Here is a 20,872-nt window from a genome sequence, read left to right on the forward strand (position 1 = left end):
CTGATTTATACCTGGGACACCAGGTGTGTGGAATTAATTATCAGGTAGAACAGAAAACCAGCAGAGTAAGAGAGTAAGAGTTGAATACCCCTGGTATATACAGTAAGAATGGTGCTGCCTATATATTGAAGCCATTGGATGCAATTTATCATAGTTTATCATGACTTCACACACAACAATGAACTGAGCCACTTAAAGAAATTCTCTCATGACTCTGCTATAGAGGGCTTACAGTTGACGTACTACACCTTGACGTACGACACCTTCTTAGCATAGACAATGCAATTGTTGTGGTAGTCTTAGGCAAGCCATCTTCATTATCACAGTGTCACCTCCAAGTGCCACTCAGACCTTATGGGAGAAAAGTATCTGGCATTTAACTTGGTAGTAGTAGTAATAGTTTTGTGTGTGTTTTAAACTAAGCATCCCATCATCTCCTGCTTCCAGACATTTCACCGCCTAGATTAAAAGGGTTGGATTTGCTCCAAATAGTTTAATGTCAGCACACGGCATGTACAACATTGAGTAAATTATTAGCCTCATATACATTGACTACTGGTATCGTTTTTAAATTGAAAACATAAAGATGACAATATGTAAACAATGTGTGAGTTAAGCTATTTTATCCTTCAGATGCACAATGTCAAGGGGTGCATTGCAAATGCCCATAAGGCTAATGTCATCATACTGTAGTAGGCCTATGGCTGCATTGGCTTTGCATACCATTATCATTTGCAAAATGGGTTCACATGGCTGATATCCTGAAAAAAAGTGACAATCAAATAGAGCATAAACTTAACCAGAATCTTAAATCGCTGTGGAAAAATAAACGTTTCAGCACAAACAAATGTTTGTACATGAATATGTGATTCTCCTATTATATTGTGTGCTTTGTGTGTCTGTAGATGTATTGTTTTCTTGGGCCTAAAAGCATATTCATGTTTAAAGTACTATCCGCTGCAAAATTAAGATGGTACAATTGAGCACATAAACAACCATTATAAAACTGAACAAGCAGGTAAGTAATGTTCATTTGAGAATACAACACAGACAAATTAGAAAGATTCCCTTCCCCTCTTTAACTTCTTGAAACTCCCCATCCCGGATCCGGGATCGTGACTAAAGCCTCAGGCTCATTAGCATAACGCAACGTTAACGATTTCTGAAAATCGCAAATAAAATTAAAATAATGCGTTTGCTCTCAAGCTTAGCCTTTTCTTAACAACACTGTCATCTCAGATTTTCAAAATATGCTTTTGAACCATAGAAATTTACTAATTTGTGTAAGAGTATGCAAAGCTAGCATAGCATTTTGTGTAGCATGTAGCACGCAACATTTTCACAAAAGCCAGATAACCAAATAAATAAAATCATTAACTTTGAAGAGCTTCGGATGTTTTCAATGAGGAGACTCTCAGTTACATAGCAAATGTGCAGTTTTTCAAAAAAATATTATTTGTGTAGGACAAATCGCTCCGTTTTGTTCACGTTTGGCTATGAAAAAACCCTGTATACAGTTATAGCCTGAAGCTCATTAGCATAATGTAACGTTAACGATTTCTGAAAATCGCAAATAAAATGAAAATAATGCATCTGCTCTCAAGCTTAGCCTTTTCTTAACAACACTGTCATCTCAGATTTTCAAAATATGCTTTTGAACCATAGAAATGGACTAATTTGTGTAAGAGTATGCAAAGCTAGCAATGCATTTTGAATAACATGTAGCACGCAACATTTTCACAAAAACCAGATAACCAAATAAATAAAATCATTTACCTTTGAAGAGCTTCTGATGTTTTCAATGAGGAGACTCTCAGTTACACACCAAATGCGCAGTGTTTCCTGAAAGCGTCTGTGTGTAGGAGAAATCGTTCCATTTTCTACATTGCGCCTGGCTACTGAAACGAACCGAAAATGCAGTCACCTACAACGTAAAACTTTTTCCGGATTAACTACATAATATCGACCGAAACATGGCAAACGTTGTTTGGAATCAATCCTCAAGGTGTTTTTTCACATATCTCTTCATTGACATGCAGTTCGTGGAAGCTTGCTTTACTCTCTGTATTGTTTGGAAAAATACTGGCAGGTGACTTTTGCGCACCAATTTCGGCGCAGGACACCGGGCGGACACGTGGTAAATGTGGTCTCTTATGGTCAATCTTCCAATGATCTGCCTACAAATACGTCACAATGCTGCAGACACCTTGGGGAAACGACAGAAAGGGCAGACTCATTCCTCTTGCGTTCACAGCCATATAAGGAGATCATGACAAACAGAGCCTCAAAAATCCTTGTCATTTCCTGGATGCCATCTCATCTTGGTTTTGCCTGAAGCTCACGTTAAAGGGCACGCACAGAGAAGATCTTTGTATTTCTGGACACTTCAGAGTGTTTTCTTTCGAACAGTAGCAATTATATGCATAGTCGAGCATCTTTTTGTGACAAAATATCTTGTTTAAAAGGGAACGTTTTTCATCCAAAAATGAAATTGCGCCCCTAGAGTTCAAAGAGGTTAATGCAGGATTGTGAGCTGTGATTAAATCAACATTGACACTAGTCAATCCTGAATAGTAGTTTTAAGTGAACAATTAAAACAAGTTTAAACACTTCACTTCAAAGAATCAAGTGTACACATAAGCTAACTCACATGTAAAGGTTAGACATCTTAGTAACAAGTAGGCTATTATTAGTAAAGCATAATCTCAGGTTAACAAAAACAAGTAAATGCCATTGTCCAACCTCGCTCCACTGATCCCTGATCTACTGGGTGAGCAGACTTCTGTTCCAGCCCAGCAATAGCACACTTGATTATCAACCAATTATGCTTAATAATTTGAATCAGGTGTGTTAGTGCTGGGCTGGAACAGAAGCCTGTGCACACCCATCAGGGTTGGCCTGCTCCAGTTGTAATAGGTTTATACATTGTGACTTTTTTGTTGCTAATGTGCTAACATAGGTACACATATAATGCATGGATTTACAAGGATTTACCCTTATTCTCGAGACATTCATTGGGAGCTTTTCATCTGCAGACAGGGTTTCATGGCTCTTTGTATCTGAGGACAGAACATCACAAAGAAACAGGCTACCTTATACTCAAATTAGACAGCACTGATTATTTTGTTGCTATATCTCTCTGTCCTCATAGTTTTTCTCGCTAGGAACTGGAGTATCTTTTCATAATGTCCTCCACAAAGGTACCTGCCCTATCCAGAGTAGCCTACTCTCCCTTCCCTGACAGCTGGAACTGCTAGCTAATCCTTTCACCCTCTTCCATGGCTGTTAGCTAGCTAGCTACCTGGCTGCAAAATGTATTTCAAGTTTGTGTTTTTAATTTACAATGATAAATACATCAGGATAGCTAACTAGCTAATGTGAAGTTAGCTAGCTGGGGAAATTGAATTCACATGGATAGCTATAGGTATGTAAAGTTACATTATGTTAGCCGCTCATTTGAGTTATCCTGCACATAAAGTTCCTGTATCATTTTCAAAATATATTTACTTACTTGAATAGGTTCTCCTACTGCCTCCATTTTCTGGGTCCTTAGAAAAACAAAATAATTGTCAATCTTCCAGAAGTTTCCAGTGATAGCAAAACGCAGCCAGCCATGTGGGCGATTGGATGACTTCCACCAGACTGATTGGTAATCCAACATGGCACCAGGTAGGTATGGTTTCTAGGTGGTTTGTGATGCAACTGCAAGCCCTCTATAGTAAGCTGTGTTATGAAAGGAGACAATTCTTATCACAGGGATACAACTGAGTCCTTTGTGAAATGGTGTGAGGCCAATTACTTGGACCTGAATGTACTGAAGACCAAGGAGCTAGTGGTAGGTTTAAGAAAAAATAAAGACATTTTTAATCACATTTCTATTAATGGTGATGAGAATTGAACTGTTGACTCTTGTGTGTAATAGTAGACAACAAACTTAACTGGAAGAAGAACTCTCACAGTGTTTCCAAAAAATAAAAATCCAGACTACTTTTAAAGGAAGCTTAGATTTTTAAATGTATGTTACAAAGGCTTTGCATGTTCTATAGCAGTGTCCTGGTGAGTGTAGTGACCTATGATATTGTGTGCTGGAAAGGGAATTCAACAAAGGAGGATTTAAACAAGCTTGACTAATAATCAAGAAAGCCAGTGCTACAATTGGCTGCAGACCGGAATCAATGCAGTACTTGCTCATAAAAGTCTGCAAAGAAAAACACACATGGACAATGACACCCACCCACTCCACAGCACTCTAATGCAACACAGGAGCAGCTTCAGTAGCAGGTTCATACTGCCCAGAAGTTCCACAGAGAGGTTTAGACCGTCATTTTTACCCACATCCATGAGGCTTTTTAACGAGTGTAATTGATCAACATTTTTTATGAGGTCTTCCTATTTAACAATGTATAACAATGTATTTGTTGTTGCTTATCATGTTGGTCATTGTTGCGTGTCCTGTTTCTTTAAGTCATTGATGATGTATGCTGTGATAAAACAATTTCTCAAATTGGGATTAATAAAGTAATAAATACTCTACTCTCTACTCTACTCAAAACACACTATGCTTTATTACGGGCGGTAGGTATGGGTATTCACTGCATCCTCTATCCGAAAGTAGGCTGGCCCTCTCTGAAGTCTCGTAGATTTAGGTTTACATTTGACATTTTAGTCATTTAGAGGACGCTCTTATCCGGAGAGACTTACAGTTAGTGGATTCATCTTAAGATAGCTAGGTGGCAAAACCACATATCACAGTCATAGTAAGTGTATTTTTCCCCTAATAAAGTAGCTTTCAGCAAAGTCAGATTGATGCATTGCACTCTTTTTGTTTATAAAGCCCTCCTGCATAAACTGCCACCTTTACCATACTTCATTGTTAACTTATAGACGTTTGAAATACCACACATGTTCTTAGGGGTGGCTAACTCTGGAGATCCCTGGTTTTCTTTTTTTTGCACCTTGCTTGTGGAATGGTCTCCAAGGCTCTCTAAAGTTGGATGAATTGGTGCCTTTATGGCAATTCAAAAGGCTGATTGAGGACCTTTTTACTGAAAAGCGTGATTGTTTTCTATGATTGTGTATTGCTGTGGATATTGATGTGGATATTGATGTGTATAGTGAGGTGTGTAGTGTATATTAATCAGTGGCAGTCGGTGCTGTTTAAGATTAGGGAGAACAATTGTTTTTTTTATGAGCATGGCCTTATTTCTATTACAGCATATTGTATGACTGTCATTCATATCCCATTCACACAGCTCAATGTAACATTGATAGGTGTAGGCTACTAGATGTGATACTCACATTTTCCCTATACCTATCATGAGGTTGCTACAACCTAGCCTACAAGTTAAAGTTTAGAACCTAGGTGTACAGGTCGAGAGACACATAGAAGTAATCAAGCTGACACATTCAATAATGTAATCATTAGTCTAAACAGATCCGTTTTGCAATGAAAATGAGAGTTTCTATTTGACAAATTCAGGCAGGTCCTTCCCCATTACGTTTGCTTCTGTTTAAGAAACGTTTTGCAATAGAATCGGCAGAATGAATACACCCCTGGTTAGCCCCACACACAGTTCACTTTCATAGCAGCCACATTCAGCTTCATCTCTGGACTCGTTATATAATTTATTATCGCATCTACACGCTTTCCTGCTCTCACTTTTTTCCTTCGCTTGAGGACTTTAGTGCACAACACAATAGCTGTCTGTGACCAGGGACAAAAACCTCTCCTAGCCAAACCTTAATACCATAACCGCTAACAGCCTACATCGTTGTCAACCATATTAATGTTATAGTCAACAACTAGAACTAATGCATTAGTAAACCCACAATCCATGTGTACAATTACGCAGTACAGTGTACAACAAGCTGTTTAACAGTTACACTGGCAAGCTTGTCTTGACTTGGAAGAGTTGCAGAGTTGGATAGCCTTAGCCAGCGAGCTAACATGAATAGCATTCTTCTCTGTTTTGAGTCAGGTTGTTGAGTAACGTTAGGCTAAATTTGCTGCATTAGCTAAGTAAGTGAAAGTTAAACTAAGAAGAAGCAAAAAATTAAACGAAGATTAAACTCGCTCTCTCTCTCTCTCGCTTCTCCTTAATTTTTGAAGATATGTATTTGTTCAAAACTGTTTAACCTATTGCCTTTCTCATTGATTCAACTACTCACAACACCCGATGCACTGCAGTGCTAGTACCTTATGTTTTCAGTAATATATTAATTCTCTGATCCTTTGATTGGGTGGACAACATGTTAGTTCATACAGCAAGAGCTCTGATAGGTTGGAAAAAGTCCTCCAGAAGTCATCATAATTGCTGTGTAAGTTTATTGAGGGGGTGAGAACCATGTATCTCCTAGGTTTTGAATTGTCAATGTACCCAGAGGAGGACAGAAAATAGCTTTGCTACCTTAGAGTGTGTTGTTGAGGCTAATGTATACCATTGCTAAACAGTGTGTTTTAATCCGTTTTTTGGTGACGTGAATATATTTAGTATAGTTTTATTTTAAAAGGATCACTTTTTTTTAGGGTTTCACTATTTAAAATTGTGTGTGTGTTTGTGTGTGTGAGTGTGTGCATGTGTTTGTGTCCATGTTTGCAGGCAGTTTTTTGGTCTCATACATGTCTTTGTGTGTGTGTGTGTGTGTGTGTGTGTGTGTGTGTGTGTGTGTGTGTGTGTGTGTGTGTTTGTACTAACTGGTGTGTGTGTGTATGTGTGCAGGGCCTGCTGAAGGTTGCGATTGACAACGCACGGGCCCAAGAGAAGCAGGTGCAGCTGGAGAAGACGGAGCTAAAGATGGAGCTGTTCAGGGAAAGAGAGCTCCGGGAGACCCTGGAGAAACAGCTCGCTATCGAACAGAAGAACAGAGGTACGGACTGAGAGAGGGTGCGTGTGTGTGTGTCTGGTTTGACAGAGGTATGCATGCTTCAAAGCTCATTAAAACACTTTAACACAAACATCTAAATAATGAAAACGGTCAAACATACATAAGAAAACTGCAGTGTGTTTCTGTGCAACCGCTTCCAATGAACCACTTAGTATTGTCCCCCACCACCGCAAGAGATCAGCTAATTATGGATACATATTGAATTATCAAAATGAATGATTCATCATCATTCTAAACAAAAGTGACACAAATAACACTTAAGTTAACACACTTGTGTTATTTAAAGCGCTGCACAAGTTTAATAAAATACTCTATTATTTAATGAGCCAATTACATAAAACTATTTTCTAAGTCCCTCTAGCAGTTTGCTGCTTTGAATTCAATATAGTTTGCTAAGAATTCAGGCAAGTCTAATTTCCAGCACGAGCCAGCCTAAGTGTCCTCAATCTCCCTTTGACATCAATTCATGATTTTGAGTGAACGTCCCATGTTCGAATTTTGGCTTGAATGTTACCTCAAACTCAGTTTCAACTCTGTTGTTTGCCACATGTTTCTGCCCTGTAGTTTTGTCAAGTTTCGCTTGTCTTTTACCACAATGGCCACTTGCCAAGTCTTTGTAAATATCAATTTATTCCTAATTGACTTGCTTGGATAGAAAAGGTTTAAATAAAAGTAATTTGATACAGTTGTCCTTTTCTTTCTTTTCCCCGCAGCAATAATACAGAAGCGCTTGAAGAAGGAGAAGAAGGCAAAGAGGAAACTTCAGGAGGTTCTGGAGTACGAGTCCAAGAGGAGGGAGCAGGCTGAGCAGTCCCTCAAACAGCCCTCACCCTCAGAAGGCCTGCGCTCACTCAATGGTTAGTTGTGTTTTTAATTAAATGTTTATGTTACACTCTACTTAAAAATGTATCAATCTTTATTTAAAGTGCATTTAAAATCGCAACACACTTTACAGTGAAACAAAAAAGAATGGAGGAGATAAAATAAACAGACAGCAGCAATAAAGTAAAAATAGTGTCTAGAATAAAACAAACAAAACAAGTTAATGTATCCATATGCTTTTTGTATGTATTTCACTGTTTGCAGCAAATTCATTTGCTACTTGGGGATCAGCCTTAGCTAAAAACAAAATAGATTGCAGTTACATGTTGTGGTAACACCTCACATAGTGTTACTGAGTTCTTTACATTCTGGAAGTAAGAGTAAGTTAAATCATGATGCAGCAGGGCATCTGACTGTGGAATCATCTAATGTCTTATTGTATCAGTTGTTTTTCACTTATAGCCAATTGAGTTTTTCAATGAAAACTTTTAGTGTGGCTGCTCCATTTGAATGATGTTTAACAGCAGTTCTGTTCTATCTCTCTGCTCTCCCAGACTCACTGACCCCAGAGACGGAGAGTGACCGCAGTGCTGGAAGAACAGATGCTGAGAGGACAATACAAGGTACATGAACATGAGGAGAAGATAAATCTCACTCTTGCTCACTCTCTCTCCCTGTTTCACTCTCTCTCTCTTTCACTCTCTCTCACACTTTCACCCTCTCTCGCCATTATCTCACTTCATCTCTCTATTTATCATTCTTCTTCCTTCTGTCCATCTGTTAGTCTGTCTGTACCCCCCCACCCCTCACACCTTCTCTATTTGAGCATTAGTGTAACTAGCAGCTTGCCAACTGGGGCACAGCACTGGGTCAAGATTTCATTGGCCTTCAACAGACATAATACTAGCAAATTCTCCCACTTAAAAAGATGAGAGAGGCCTGTAATTTTCATCATAGGTACACTTCAACTATGACAGACAAAATGAGAGAAAAAAAATCCAGAAAATCACATTGTAGGATTTTTAATGAATTTATTTGCAAATTATGGTGGAAAATAATTATTTGGTCAATAACAAAAGTTTATCTCAATACTTTGTTATATACCCTTTGTTGGCAATGACAGAGGTCAAATGTTTTCTGTAAATCTTCACAAGGTTTTCACACACTGTTGCTGGTATTTTGGCCCATTCCTCCATGCAGATCTCCACTAGAGCAGTGATGTTTTGGAGCTGTTGCTGGGCAACACGGACTTTCAACTCCCTCCAAAGATTTTCTATGGGGTTGAGATCGTGAGACTGGCTAGGCCACTCCAGGACCTTGAAATGCTTCTTATGAAGCCACCCCTTCGTTGCCCGGGTGGTGTGTTTGGGATCATTGTCATGCTGAAAGACTCAGCCACGTTTCATCTTCAATGCCCTTGCTGATGGAAGGAGGTTTTCACTCAAAATCTTACGATACATGGCACCATTCATTATTTTCTTTACACGGATCAGTCATCCTGGTACCTTTGCAGAAAACAGCCCCAAAGCATGATGTTTCCACCCCCATGCTTCACAGTTGGTATGGTGTTCTTTGGATACAACTCAGCATTCTTCGTCCTCCAAACACGACGAGGTGAGTTTTTACCAAGAAGTTCTATTTTGGTTTCATCTGACCATATGACATTCTCCCAATCTTCTTCTGGATCATCCAAATGCTCTCTAGCAAACTTCAGACGGGCCTGGACATGTACTGGCTTAAGCAGGGGGACACGTCTGGCACTGCAGGATTTGAGTCCCTGGCGGCGTAGTGTGTTACTGATGGTAGGCTTTGTTACTTTGGTCTCAGCTCTCTGCAGGTCATTCACTAGGTCCCCCCGTGTGGTTCTGGGATTTTTGCTCACCGTTCTTGTGATCATTTTGACTCCACTGGGTGAGATCTTGCGTGGAGCCCCAGATCGAGGGAGATTATCAGTGGTCTTGTATGTCTTCCATTTCCTAATAATTGCTCCCACAGTTGATTTCTTCAAACCAAGCTGCTTACCTATTGCAGATTCAGTCTTCCCAGCCTGGTGCAGGTCTACAATTTTGTTTCTGGTGTCCTTTGACAGCTCTTTGGTCTTGGCCATAGTGGAGTTTGGAGTGTGACTGTTTGAGGTTGTGGACAGGTGTCTTTTATACTGATAACAAGTTCAAACAGGTGCCATTAATACAGGTAACGAGTGGAGGACAGAGGAGCCTCTTAAAGAAGAAGTTACAGGTCTGTGAGAGCCAGAAATCTTGCTTGCTTTGTAGGTGACCAAATACTTATTTTCCATCATAATTTGCAAATAAATTCATAAAAAATCCTACAATGTGATTTTCTGGATTTTTTCCTAATTTTGTCAGTTATAGTTGAAGCGTACCTATGATGAAAATTACAGGCCTCTCTCATATTTTTAAGTGGGAGAACTTGCACAATTGGTGGCTGACTAAATACTTTTTTGCCCCACTGGTATGTGGTTGCAAAGGGCATCAGTGCCTTAACAGCGTGATTTGCCAAGGCAAGAAACTCAGAGCGCAGCCTTATCCAGAAATCGGGCAGTGGCTTCTGACTAAATGACATTTTCACAGAACTGCTTGTTGCAATTTCGATGAGGCTCTCTTGTTCAGATATCGGTAAGTAGACTGGAGGCAGGGCATGAAAGGGATAACAACTCCAGTTGTTTGTGTCGTCTGTTTTGGGAAAGTACTTGCGTAATTGCGCACCCAGCTCACTCAGGTGCTTCGCTATATCACATTTGACCTTGTCCGTAAGCTTGAGTTCATTTGCACACAGAAAATCATACAAGGATGGAAAGACCTGTGTGTTGTCCTTGTTAATGCAGACAGAAAAGAGCTCCAACTTCTTAATCATAGCCTCAATTTTGTCCTGCACATTGAATATAGTTGTGGAGAGTCCCTGTAATCCTAGTTTCAGATCATTCAGGCGAGAAAAAACATCACCCAGATAGACCAGTCATGTGAGAAACTCATCATCATGCAAGCGGTCAGACAAGTACAAATTATGGTAAATAGAGTAAAGAAAAATTTAAGCTCGTCTCTCAATTTTAAAAAACGGGTCAATACTTTGCCCATTGATAACCAGAATGTATGTTGGTATGTTGTAAAACCGTTACATGGTCACTGCCCATATCAATGCATAATGCAGAAAATACATAAGAGTTCAGGGGCCTTGCTTTAACAAAGTTAACCATTTTCACTGTCGTGTCCAAAATGTCTTTCAATCTGTCAGGCATTCCCTTGGCAGCAAGAGCCTCTCGGTGGATGCTGCAGTGTACCCAAGTGGCTTTGGGAGCAACTGCTTGCACGCTCATTACCACTCCACCATGTCTCCCTGTCATGGCTTTTGTGCCATCAGTACAGATACCAACACATCTTGACCACCAAAGTCCATTTGATGTCACAAAGCTGTCCAGTGCTTAAACAATATATTCTCATGCTGTCCTGGTTTCCAGTGGTTTGCAGAAGAGGATGTCTTCCTTAATTGACCCCCACAAATGTAACAGACATATACCAGGAGCTATGCCAGGCCCGCCACGTCTGTTGACTCATCCAGCTGTAAACGCATATAATTCACTGGCTTGTATGCGAAGCAGTAATTGTTTTAAAACTTCTTCTGACATGTCACTGATGCATCGTGAAGGCATTGCAAAGGCATTGTCCTTAAAGTTTTTTGGCCTTTTCCACCAGCATTGTCCCAGCCATATCTGCGGCATCAGGAAGAATTAAGTCCTCCACAATAGTATGGGGCTTGCCTGTCCTAGCCACTCGGTAGCTCACCATATAAGATGCTTCTAGCCACTTCTTATTAATGGAACTTTTTGCTTTTATTCATGTCTTACAACTCAAAAGTTGTCTTTATTCTCGCTCTAAAAACCCCTGTGGCTTATTTTTCAAATTGTCATGTTTCATTTCTAAATGTCCACGCAAAAGTGAAGGTTTACCGTGAGAGAGTAACGGTTAATGTGATTGGATGTTAATTATTTGACTCGGCTACCTGTATTTGACATTGTGTTGTTATTTCGCTGAACACTAGATGGTTGAATTTTTTTTTAGGCAGTGAAACGAGGCTACTCACCCAAATGTATAGCCCCTTTGGAAAATATAAATGCACTGTCTGATAATGTGAAGAATTTTTTTACAAAAAAATCTATATACACTACCATTCAAAAAATCAGCACAACAGTTTTCAGCTGTGGTAACACAATTTGCAAAGGGTTTTCTGATGATCAATTAGCCTTTTAAACTTGGATTAGCGAACACAACATGCATTGGAACACCGGAGTGATGGTTGATGATAATGGGCCTCTGTACGACTATGTAGATATTTCATAAAAAATCTGTTGTTTCCAGCTACAATAGTCATTTACAACATTAACAATGTCTACACTGTAGTTCTGATCAATTTATGTTATTTTAATGGACCCCAAACCTTTGAATGGTAGTGTGTATATAGTAGTGTGTATATGTATATATATATATTTTTTAAATGTGTATCATATTTTTATATGACGTACCCCCGACGGAATTGCACTTACCCCTGGGGGTACTCGTACCCCAGTCAATTAGCGGAATGACTAAAGAATTTTTTTTATTTTTTTCTTCTAATTAACGAAATACAGGACCTGTTCCTATAGAAGAAGCCTATTTTAATTCTTAATTTCTTAACTAACAGTATTAATTTTATGAACAGGCTTCTCTGCCTGGATCTGAATGAATGTTACAGTAAACTAGGTTTAAAGTGCAATCAGAGGATATATAATACTACATAGAAACTATCAGCACGCATAAGTCAATTTCAGTGACAGGTAGGTATGTGTGTCTGTGTACATGCACCCATGTGGGTACTGTACGTGCATGGTGTATTTGACTTGTTTGTTTACCTCTTAAGATTCACTTTATTTTATGTATATGTCCTGTAATAATATGTGCATTTGAATGGCTTGTTTGTTTGCCTTGTGGGGTTTCCTGAAGGAAGGAGGGGGTGGTGATAACTTCTGAAGACTATCCAACGTCTGGGGCTGCATCCCAAATGGCACTGTATTCCCTATGTAGTGCACTACTTTTGACCATGGCGCATAGGGCCCTCGTCAAAAGTAGTGCACTATGTAGGGAATTGGGTACCATTTGAGATGCAGCCCCAGACGGTAGTGAGTCTTCAGAAATGATCACCACCCCCTCCTTGCTCCACGTGAGGAAGTCTGTTCACCCAAGAACACGACACCTCTCTCTTCTTCATTAGTATCATAACATCTTCCTCTAATAATCCCCAACAGCATCTCCCCCTCCCTTCCTTTCCAACTCCTCCCTATCATCACCGCTTTATCTCTGAGAGAAGTCTCAATTTCCCCTGTAAAATACAAAGATTACACTGTAAAACGCTGTGAAATTTGAAAGATATTCATCATAGTTTTGTACCATAAGGAGGGTGGATTCTTTCATAATTAAATGTCATTCAGTCAGTGGAGAGATGTGAAAAGGGTTGCTGTCCAATAAAGGTAAACCATATGTCAACATTTCACAATTTTTTTTTAAACTTCTGGACAGAGAACAGTTATAGTTCCCCATTTCATACTAAATTATTATATCAAGTATCCTTAATTTGAAATTGGAACATTTTTGATTTACATTAAACAGCACTTTATAATTGAAATGTTATACTGTATTAACTGGAGGCTTAACTTTTCTCACTTCCTTTTTATATTGCATTACCGTTTTATTTGTATGTGATCAGAAACATAGCTTATTCATTGCAACGTAGCAACCATTACCATGGTACAGTGTCATAGACACTAAAGATACATATTTTCTCTCCTGTTCAGACACAAATTGGACGTATTATAGCAGATGCCTTTCTCACAGTTGAATAATCTATAATTATATGATAACGATAATATAATAATATATCATATGCTATGGTGTAGCTATGAAGTGTGTCATTTCTAGGGCTCATAATGTCAGTGATAATGGCCTTGAAGAATAGAATCAAGAGGAGGTTGAGTTAACACGGAACAATGTGTGCTTTTGTGAAGTTGGATCGCCATTTGTCTGCCACCCATGTCTCCTCTGTTCTCCTCTGCTCCCAGCCTAGTATACAGTAATTACTCTCAAAGGCAAAACAATTATGTTGATAAATTACACACGCAAAGAAGACACGGATAAAACACCCAACCCTATCACACGGATAAAAGCCAAGAGAAATGTATGTTGTGTTTTCATCTCACAACTCAGGCTAGGGTGAGAAAGAGAGACCAAAAATTACAAGAGCAATCATTTTAGAGAACTAATTATTTATATTTGTCTTTTGTCACACTTCTCTAATTCTGAGATATTAACACAATCTCTGTTCATTAATTGCTTTTGCAGTGTTTTTTAATCGGTTCCAAGAGGGAGCTCTGGCTTTTGTAGCAGCTAGCAGGCAGCCATGCTACTGGGACTGAATCTCTCTCCTGGCTCTAACGCCATGGTGACGGAGTGCACGTAAATATCTTCCCCAGTATCTCCTCTCTGGTTCCCGCCTGCTTGCCCTTCGATGTGTTCGGCAAGTTTACATGACCCTGCGCCGAGACATAAAGTTATTTGTTGCGAGATTAAACATCCAAACAGTTAAAGTAAAATTCAAATTAAATGAATGAATGTCAGTGAAGCAAAAAATACTGTAATTAATGGATCCCTTAATTGTCTTCATAAAATATTTGCATGGGCATATTTTGCATCATTTACATGTATTCATTAATTTTTCAAAGGAATTTTATGCTGAGAGAAGCAAAAAAAATATCGGTTTTATTTGGCATCTAATAAAATATTTATCCTCTTTTAATGAACTTTTCATCTTGATTTGAATACAAAAATGGATAAAGTAAAAAAATAAATATGAGGCTTTCTTTCATAAAACAATGTGTCAAGATGTCACAGATTTTTCTCACTCAAAAATGTAAATCAGTATGTTTCAAGATTTGAAGTAATATTTCAAACTGGAAGCAGTGGAAGTTAATTAAAACAGAACGAACATAGAAGAAGTTCCACCAATTTATTTGACAGAGAAAGGTGATATACATGGCATCTCATGGAGGTGAATGATTTCATCCCCATCCACCCCTTCCAACCACCACCACCTTCCTCTATCCCTTTTATTTTTAGCCCTTTGCATTCACACTGTAGTTACTTTTACACATAACACTGCAATATTGCTTGAATAGAGGCAGCCAGAGTGCAATGCCTCAGAGACTCACGGCAGTGCCGGATAATTAGCCCATGTGTTTGTCTCCTCCTCCCACATTCCCACAACAAGCCTTTGCTATTTTTCCATCCAGCTTTTTATAAACATACAGCACACTGATGCATTTACGACAGAAGCCTGGGTGGTTTGGTACATGGTGCAGTGATGGTTGCTGTCCTACCATAGGCGAGAATGTGTACTAATCAAAAATGCTAATGAAGGAAGGTTGTCATTGTATTGTATTGTATTTTTTGGAAGGAAACAGAGGCTTTTCTGATTCATATATGGCTTAAAATATTGCCAGTGGGCCACGGGCCTTAACTTAAGAGGCCAAATGTTAAATGGTTTAATAGTGAGATTACAGAATATCAATAAATGTGAATGAAGTGTTTGTGACAGTATGTCACGAGAACTCTGTAAATCTCTTGAAAGCCGCTAACAAACGTACCGTTTCTACCCCGATGTCTCTCTGTCTCGGGTCTGACATTGTGTCAAGCAGCAACACATCACTCTCCTCAAGCTGTCGCTGCTTAGTCTTTTGGTGTGCTTTTCCCTATTAAATTGAATTATTTAGGTCCACTGCAAGAGAGAGGAAAGGGCTGCTTAAAGCACAGTAATACCGGAGTAATAAAATGCCATGCTCCTGAGCTGCGCTTAACAGATGCTTTTACCAGCCCTGCATCGGAGGCAGCGCTGCTCGTTTGGGCATACCACTAAGATATGAGTGTTCCTTGAAAATGGACAAAGCTCGTTAGGTTGCAGGTGTCTGGAGATAGCATTGGAGAAGAATGACTCTGCCGTTTTCAATTAACACTCCTTTTGTACAGGAAGTGTCATTCGTAAAGCGCTTTACATCATAAGTGCAATATTATGTTCAAACAAGCATGTCAGTTGAGATGTCTTAAGCACATGTGCCATGCAATCGTGCAGGCAGGCAGTGTTGAATATCGCGGTTCCTCATACAATTTGCCTTTGTCAATGATTAAATATGTGTATGGTTGTATTGGCCTGGTTTTACTTCCCTATTTTAATTCATGAGACAGAGAAACACTGGCATAAGGAGTCTCTTCAACTGTTACTGCTCGATTCTGCAGCTTGTTCCAACAGATCATGCAAATCATTTAAGCAACAATTATACACTTGATGTTGTAGGACAAACAATATTAATGTCTGTTGTTAAATCTACAATTGTGAGTGGTGATATGCTCGAGTAACTTAAATTGTCCAGAAAATAGGGACATTGGAAGAGTATTGGATAAGAGTATGTTAGCAGTTGATGTTATTCCTCAATAACACAGACCCCAAAGCAAATCAGGGGGAGAAAAATAGGTTTATTCAAAAATAATAGTTGTTATGCTGCGAAGTAGATGGTCGATGTTCATTCTTCCCTTTCCTCAATGATTCTCCACAGAAAAAATCGAAAGGATATAATTTTATAACCAACAACCGTAGCCTGTGGTTGACCAATTAAGAGTTTCTTGCAGTAAAATTGGGCCAATGGCCAAATAACAAGTATCCTGTTTCAGGCTCAATGTATAAACAATTCAGACCAATGAGATCTTGCCACATGTAGCTATGAGTCCAGGACTGAAACCCCTACACAGATTCTAACCAGATGTTGAACTGAAAAACAACTATTTCAATTGATCGTTAACTCTCTATTGACCTCTAGTCCTCTGTGTTGTGTATTATCTTAAAATATTCTTACAAGTAGTCCCATGTGTGTTGGAAGATTTCAGATCGTATTTTCTGATGTTTTTCCAGATTTTGTCAAACAATTAATGTATCATTATTATTAAGTTAGTAGTCTCTTTAGACAGACAGGTTGCCTCCCATAATGTACCAATGCTCCAGCTTAAATATCTGTAGAATTCGAAAATGGGATGTGGTGACATCACCTCCGTATCCACAAACCATTTTTTGGTTACGCTTTCGAAATGTCCAAGAGAATCTGACATCCTTCCCAGGCCTAGTACTCTTGCTCCTAGGTCTTTGTTTCAGAAACTATGGAGTTAGCTTCTTGTGGGGAAACCTCACACAAGCTAGCAACCAGTGTGTGTTTTTGTGGACTATAAGGATAGAGCTAAACACCATATTTCCAAGTTGAGTCAGCATGGCCAGTACGCTATTGCTAATCCTTGTCTCCTTTGTATTTTTTTTCAGATGGAAGACTGTTCTTGAAAACCACAGTGATGTACTGATAAGAAGATGATGAGGAGAGCTGAAGGGGAAAACAATCCCATGAAGATACTCAAGAGCCCTTATCCAGGCAGATTTAGTAGCAGAAACTAGTCTCGCTGCGTTTACTGTAGCAGTTCAATGGAAGTGTGTTTGGCCAAACGCCGAAGAAGGGTTGTGTCTGAATGTAGAATTAGAATACTTTTTCTTACAGATATCAACATAATATAGTAGCTAAAGCAGGTTTTGATGCATTGAGGTGGGTTGTTTTCTAAGTATAAACACATTTTTAGCACAGTAAATAATTACCAAGGGGTACACTGTTGGTAATATCTCAGATAAATTCTCAGCACTGAAGATTTTTTATACTGTATTTCAACCAGCGAGAAAGCTTTGAACATGGTCAGACTCAGAGGTTTTGTTTTGTATTTCAAGTTTAATTCCAAAATATAAAGCTTGGAAAGAACCTGTGAAGAAATGTATAATTTATCCGTATGTTGATCAAAGGAGGCGACTGAGATTTGATTTGAATGTTTTCTAAATAGAAGAAAATACAATCAAGTTTCCTTTTTACTATTGTTGTATATACCAGAACTGATGATAATGATAGGATAACTCACTCTATCAATATGGTATATGTATAAAGTTAAGAGGTGGTATTGGGTATGCAGTAGATCTATTAGGAAGACAATACTGACATTTATATGAATTTATAGTTTGTTTTTGTTTCATTTCTGAGCCATCATTCTTTAAAATACCTGCCATTTTGGTGAGAAAGCATGCAGGCATGTAAATGTTTGTCCTGGAATTATGATATTTAAATCCTATATTGTGCTGAACAAATACGTAGGGTTGATTCACTTTAGCCCAACTGATTTTGAAAATGTACACCTCAAACATTTTGCTTTCCAATAACAACTTTTGCTGTCAATAGTAACCCTTTGCAACAGGTAATACTGTTTTTTATTTGAACACTTTTTTAAAGATAGTTTCCCAGACACCTTTGTTCCTAATGTGTGGCTATTAACATGTTACATGGACTGTTGGTAATCACATATTATCACTTGGTAACGAATCTCCTCTTTCAAGACAATTTATTCAGAATTCACATACAGATAGATATAGGATCTTAATTTGACCAGTTTCCCACAGCAGGACAATAATCCTGCAGATAAAGGAAATGTGAATTATTATGTGGATTATAATGAATTGACATTTTTGTATGGGGTTGATCCATTTTTTGTTTGTGCAAATCAAGTCCAACATTTTAAAGTTTTAAACTATTTCATGCCATGCAGGACATGTCCTGCAACAACAGGGTGATCAAATTAAGATCCTACATGTGTACAGACAATGGACCAGCTAGAATGACTATCGAAAACAATTAACCAACCCTCTCCGTTGTAGAATATTGGTATGAAAACTCAAGCAAAGTTCCCTCACAAAATCAGTGATGTACAGTATTTTAATGCAATCATGATGCAGCAAAAAGAAGACATTTTACTTTATGGAGAGATGTGCTTCATTTGTATTCAAGCTGAAGGTTGAATAGTTTTGCACATCAGGTGAGTCAACTCTTATGCAGTATGTAAAAGTTAATTCCAGAGACAGGAGCTGATTTCTGTCATGTACTGTAACAGGAACAGGCTATGGGTTTGAAAAAATGTTGGGAAAAGAGTGTCTGTCCCATGTTCACACTTTATTTTACTTTGAAAGTTTGTTGCGATGTTTATTGTTGACCTGTCGCTAATAACTTACATATAGCTACACATAGCACACTTCATTGTACTTCAACTTTAAATAAACTTCAAATGTTGATGATAACCAATGTGAGTTAATTTAATTAATTTTGTTGCCAAAAGACTGGGCCTGATTCAATTTAACCTGCACAGTAGATACCACATCATTTTACTTTTCATTTTGTACGAAACCAAAATACAGGCAGAACCTGCACCAAGGCAGAAGAAGTAGATTTGTTGATAACGTCACAATATTTCTCTGCATGGACTATTAATATTGTAGTGACCTTAACCCAACACCTAGCGGACCTCTTGGCATAATGGTTAAGGTGTTGTATTGGCAGTCGCTGAACCCGGGTTTAAGATCCAGTCGGGGCTACCGTCCACCTAAATGTTCTACATTGGTGTCACAAGTGAAATGGTGCCCGTGAGGCCATTGGAGAGGTGTGTACCCATGAGGGACATGGTATAGAGAAGTTTGGGGACACTCTCTCCCAAAAGAAGGTCGTAATGTAGCAACCTTAACCCAACACCTAGCAACTTCACACAGGTCTGGAACTCTTGGCGCAACAGTTAAGGTGTCAGCTTGACAATCACTGGACCCGGGTTCGACTAGCTACAAAATTATGTACCTTTCAAAAGGTGCAGAATTATGGGAAATTTCTCTACTTTTAAGCATATTTCACCAAACAATTTAATATACAACAAATCAAATAGAATCCCCAATCAAAACCAAAATAGAAAATAAGCCAAGTGTGCCAGATTCTTTAATCGGTATCATCACAATCCAATTCCATGTATTCAATTAAAAGACTAGTCTGCTCATAGGTTTGTATAGCCTTTTCATCGGCAAGCAGTAACATAATTCCCAATAGAAATAAGGAAAGGTAAATACAGTGGAGGAACGCAAATGATATGAACGCATAGGCCAAAACCCACACCAAAGCAAAACTCTGCAATGGAAGGTTACAATGTTGGAGATGATGACTTAGGAGTAACCCAAATTTCGTTAGAAGTAGAAGTAACCCAATTCTATTCTCTGCATCTCTGCATGTCCACAATGTTGGAAAAAAATCATTTAAATGTGCCTGTCCCGGATGCGGATTGAATAGAGCCCTAGAATGTTCCCTATATTTTACATGATTGACTACTGATAATCCATTTACAATTTTGTGCAATAGTATTTACTGATTGACAGAAATATTTGCAACTTGTCTTCTGATGAAAACAACGTGTTGATGTTCTTTGAACAAAACACTTTACAGTAAATGTTGTATTCATTGATGACAATTATATTTAAAGTTTTGTAAAAGTGGGTCTAAGATATACATTCCAGGTACAAAGACAAGAAACTGTCAAGGAAAGAGACTTCAACTATAAGGCGCTTGCTTTTTTGAGCTCACCTAGCTTTTCCATTGAGCAACTAAAGCAAGCACAGATTTTTGTTTGGAACACAGCCTGCGTCCCCATCATCACACAATTATTGGTTTTGTTTACGCAATCCAAAAATATTCCATTATTAATCGCAATCTGGGTCAGGTGGGCATCAGTTGAAAGCTTATTTTATTGCCAACATGGCTAGCTAAGTTGTAAAATAAGATACTAGAGTGTTAGGCTTTCAAAAGGCAATTCAGACAAACAGATTGTTATTTTGGTCCGCATAGAATGGAGTCATTCAGTGTATTCAAGTGCGTGTGGAGCAGCATATTTTCTTCACAATATGAGAAACGAAGGCTCATTCCCTTCAGCCCAACTCAGGGTACAACGCATGTCATCCTTGTAACTGTGGATTGAACACAGCGATAAACGTTGATATTGTAAATAACATGAGATTTCAAATATGGAAAGATGAAATGCAAATTTGGACACGGATGTGTGGTTTGCTTGTTTCAAATCACATATATTTATATAGCCCTTCTTACATCAGCTGATATATCAAAGTGCTGTACAAACACCCAGCCTAAAACCCCAAACAGCAAGCAATGCAGGTGTAGAAGCACAGTGGCTAG

General features: G+C 38.6%; 1 protein-coding gene across 2 annotated transcripts in view; it reads left to right on the top strand.

The window, feature by feature from the left end:
• The window catches only part of LOC135519940 (dachshund homolog 1-like), a 273,557-nt gene extending 254,609 nt beyond the window's left edge, over positions 1-18,948 (top strand). For both annotated transcript variants that reach the window (XM_064945184.1, XM_064945185.1), the window contains exons 8-11: positions 6,720-6,867; positions 7,599-7,742; positions 8,262-8,330; positions 17,110-18,948. In XM_064945184.1, the coding sequence (XP_064801256.1) occupies positions 6,720-6,867; positions 7,599-7,742; positions 8,262-8,330; positions 17,110-17,147 (399 nt within the window). In that variant the 3' untranslated portion in view covers positions 17,148-18,948. The remainder of the gene's footprint in view (positions 1-6,719; positions 6,868-7,598; positions 7,743-8,261; positions 8,331-17,109) is intronic.
• The last annotated feature ends 1,924 nt before the right edge of the window (positions 18,949-20,872 follow it).

Source organism: Oncorhynchus masou, chromosome 29 (genome assembly GCF_036934945.1).
Source record: "Oncorhynchus masou masou isolate Uvic2021 chromosome 29, UVic_Omas_1.1, whole genome shotgun sequence".
Lineage (NCBI taxonomy): Eukaryota > Metazoa > Chordata > Actinopteri > Salmoniformes > Salmonidae > Oncorhynchus > Oncorhynchus masou.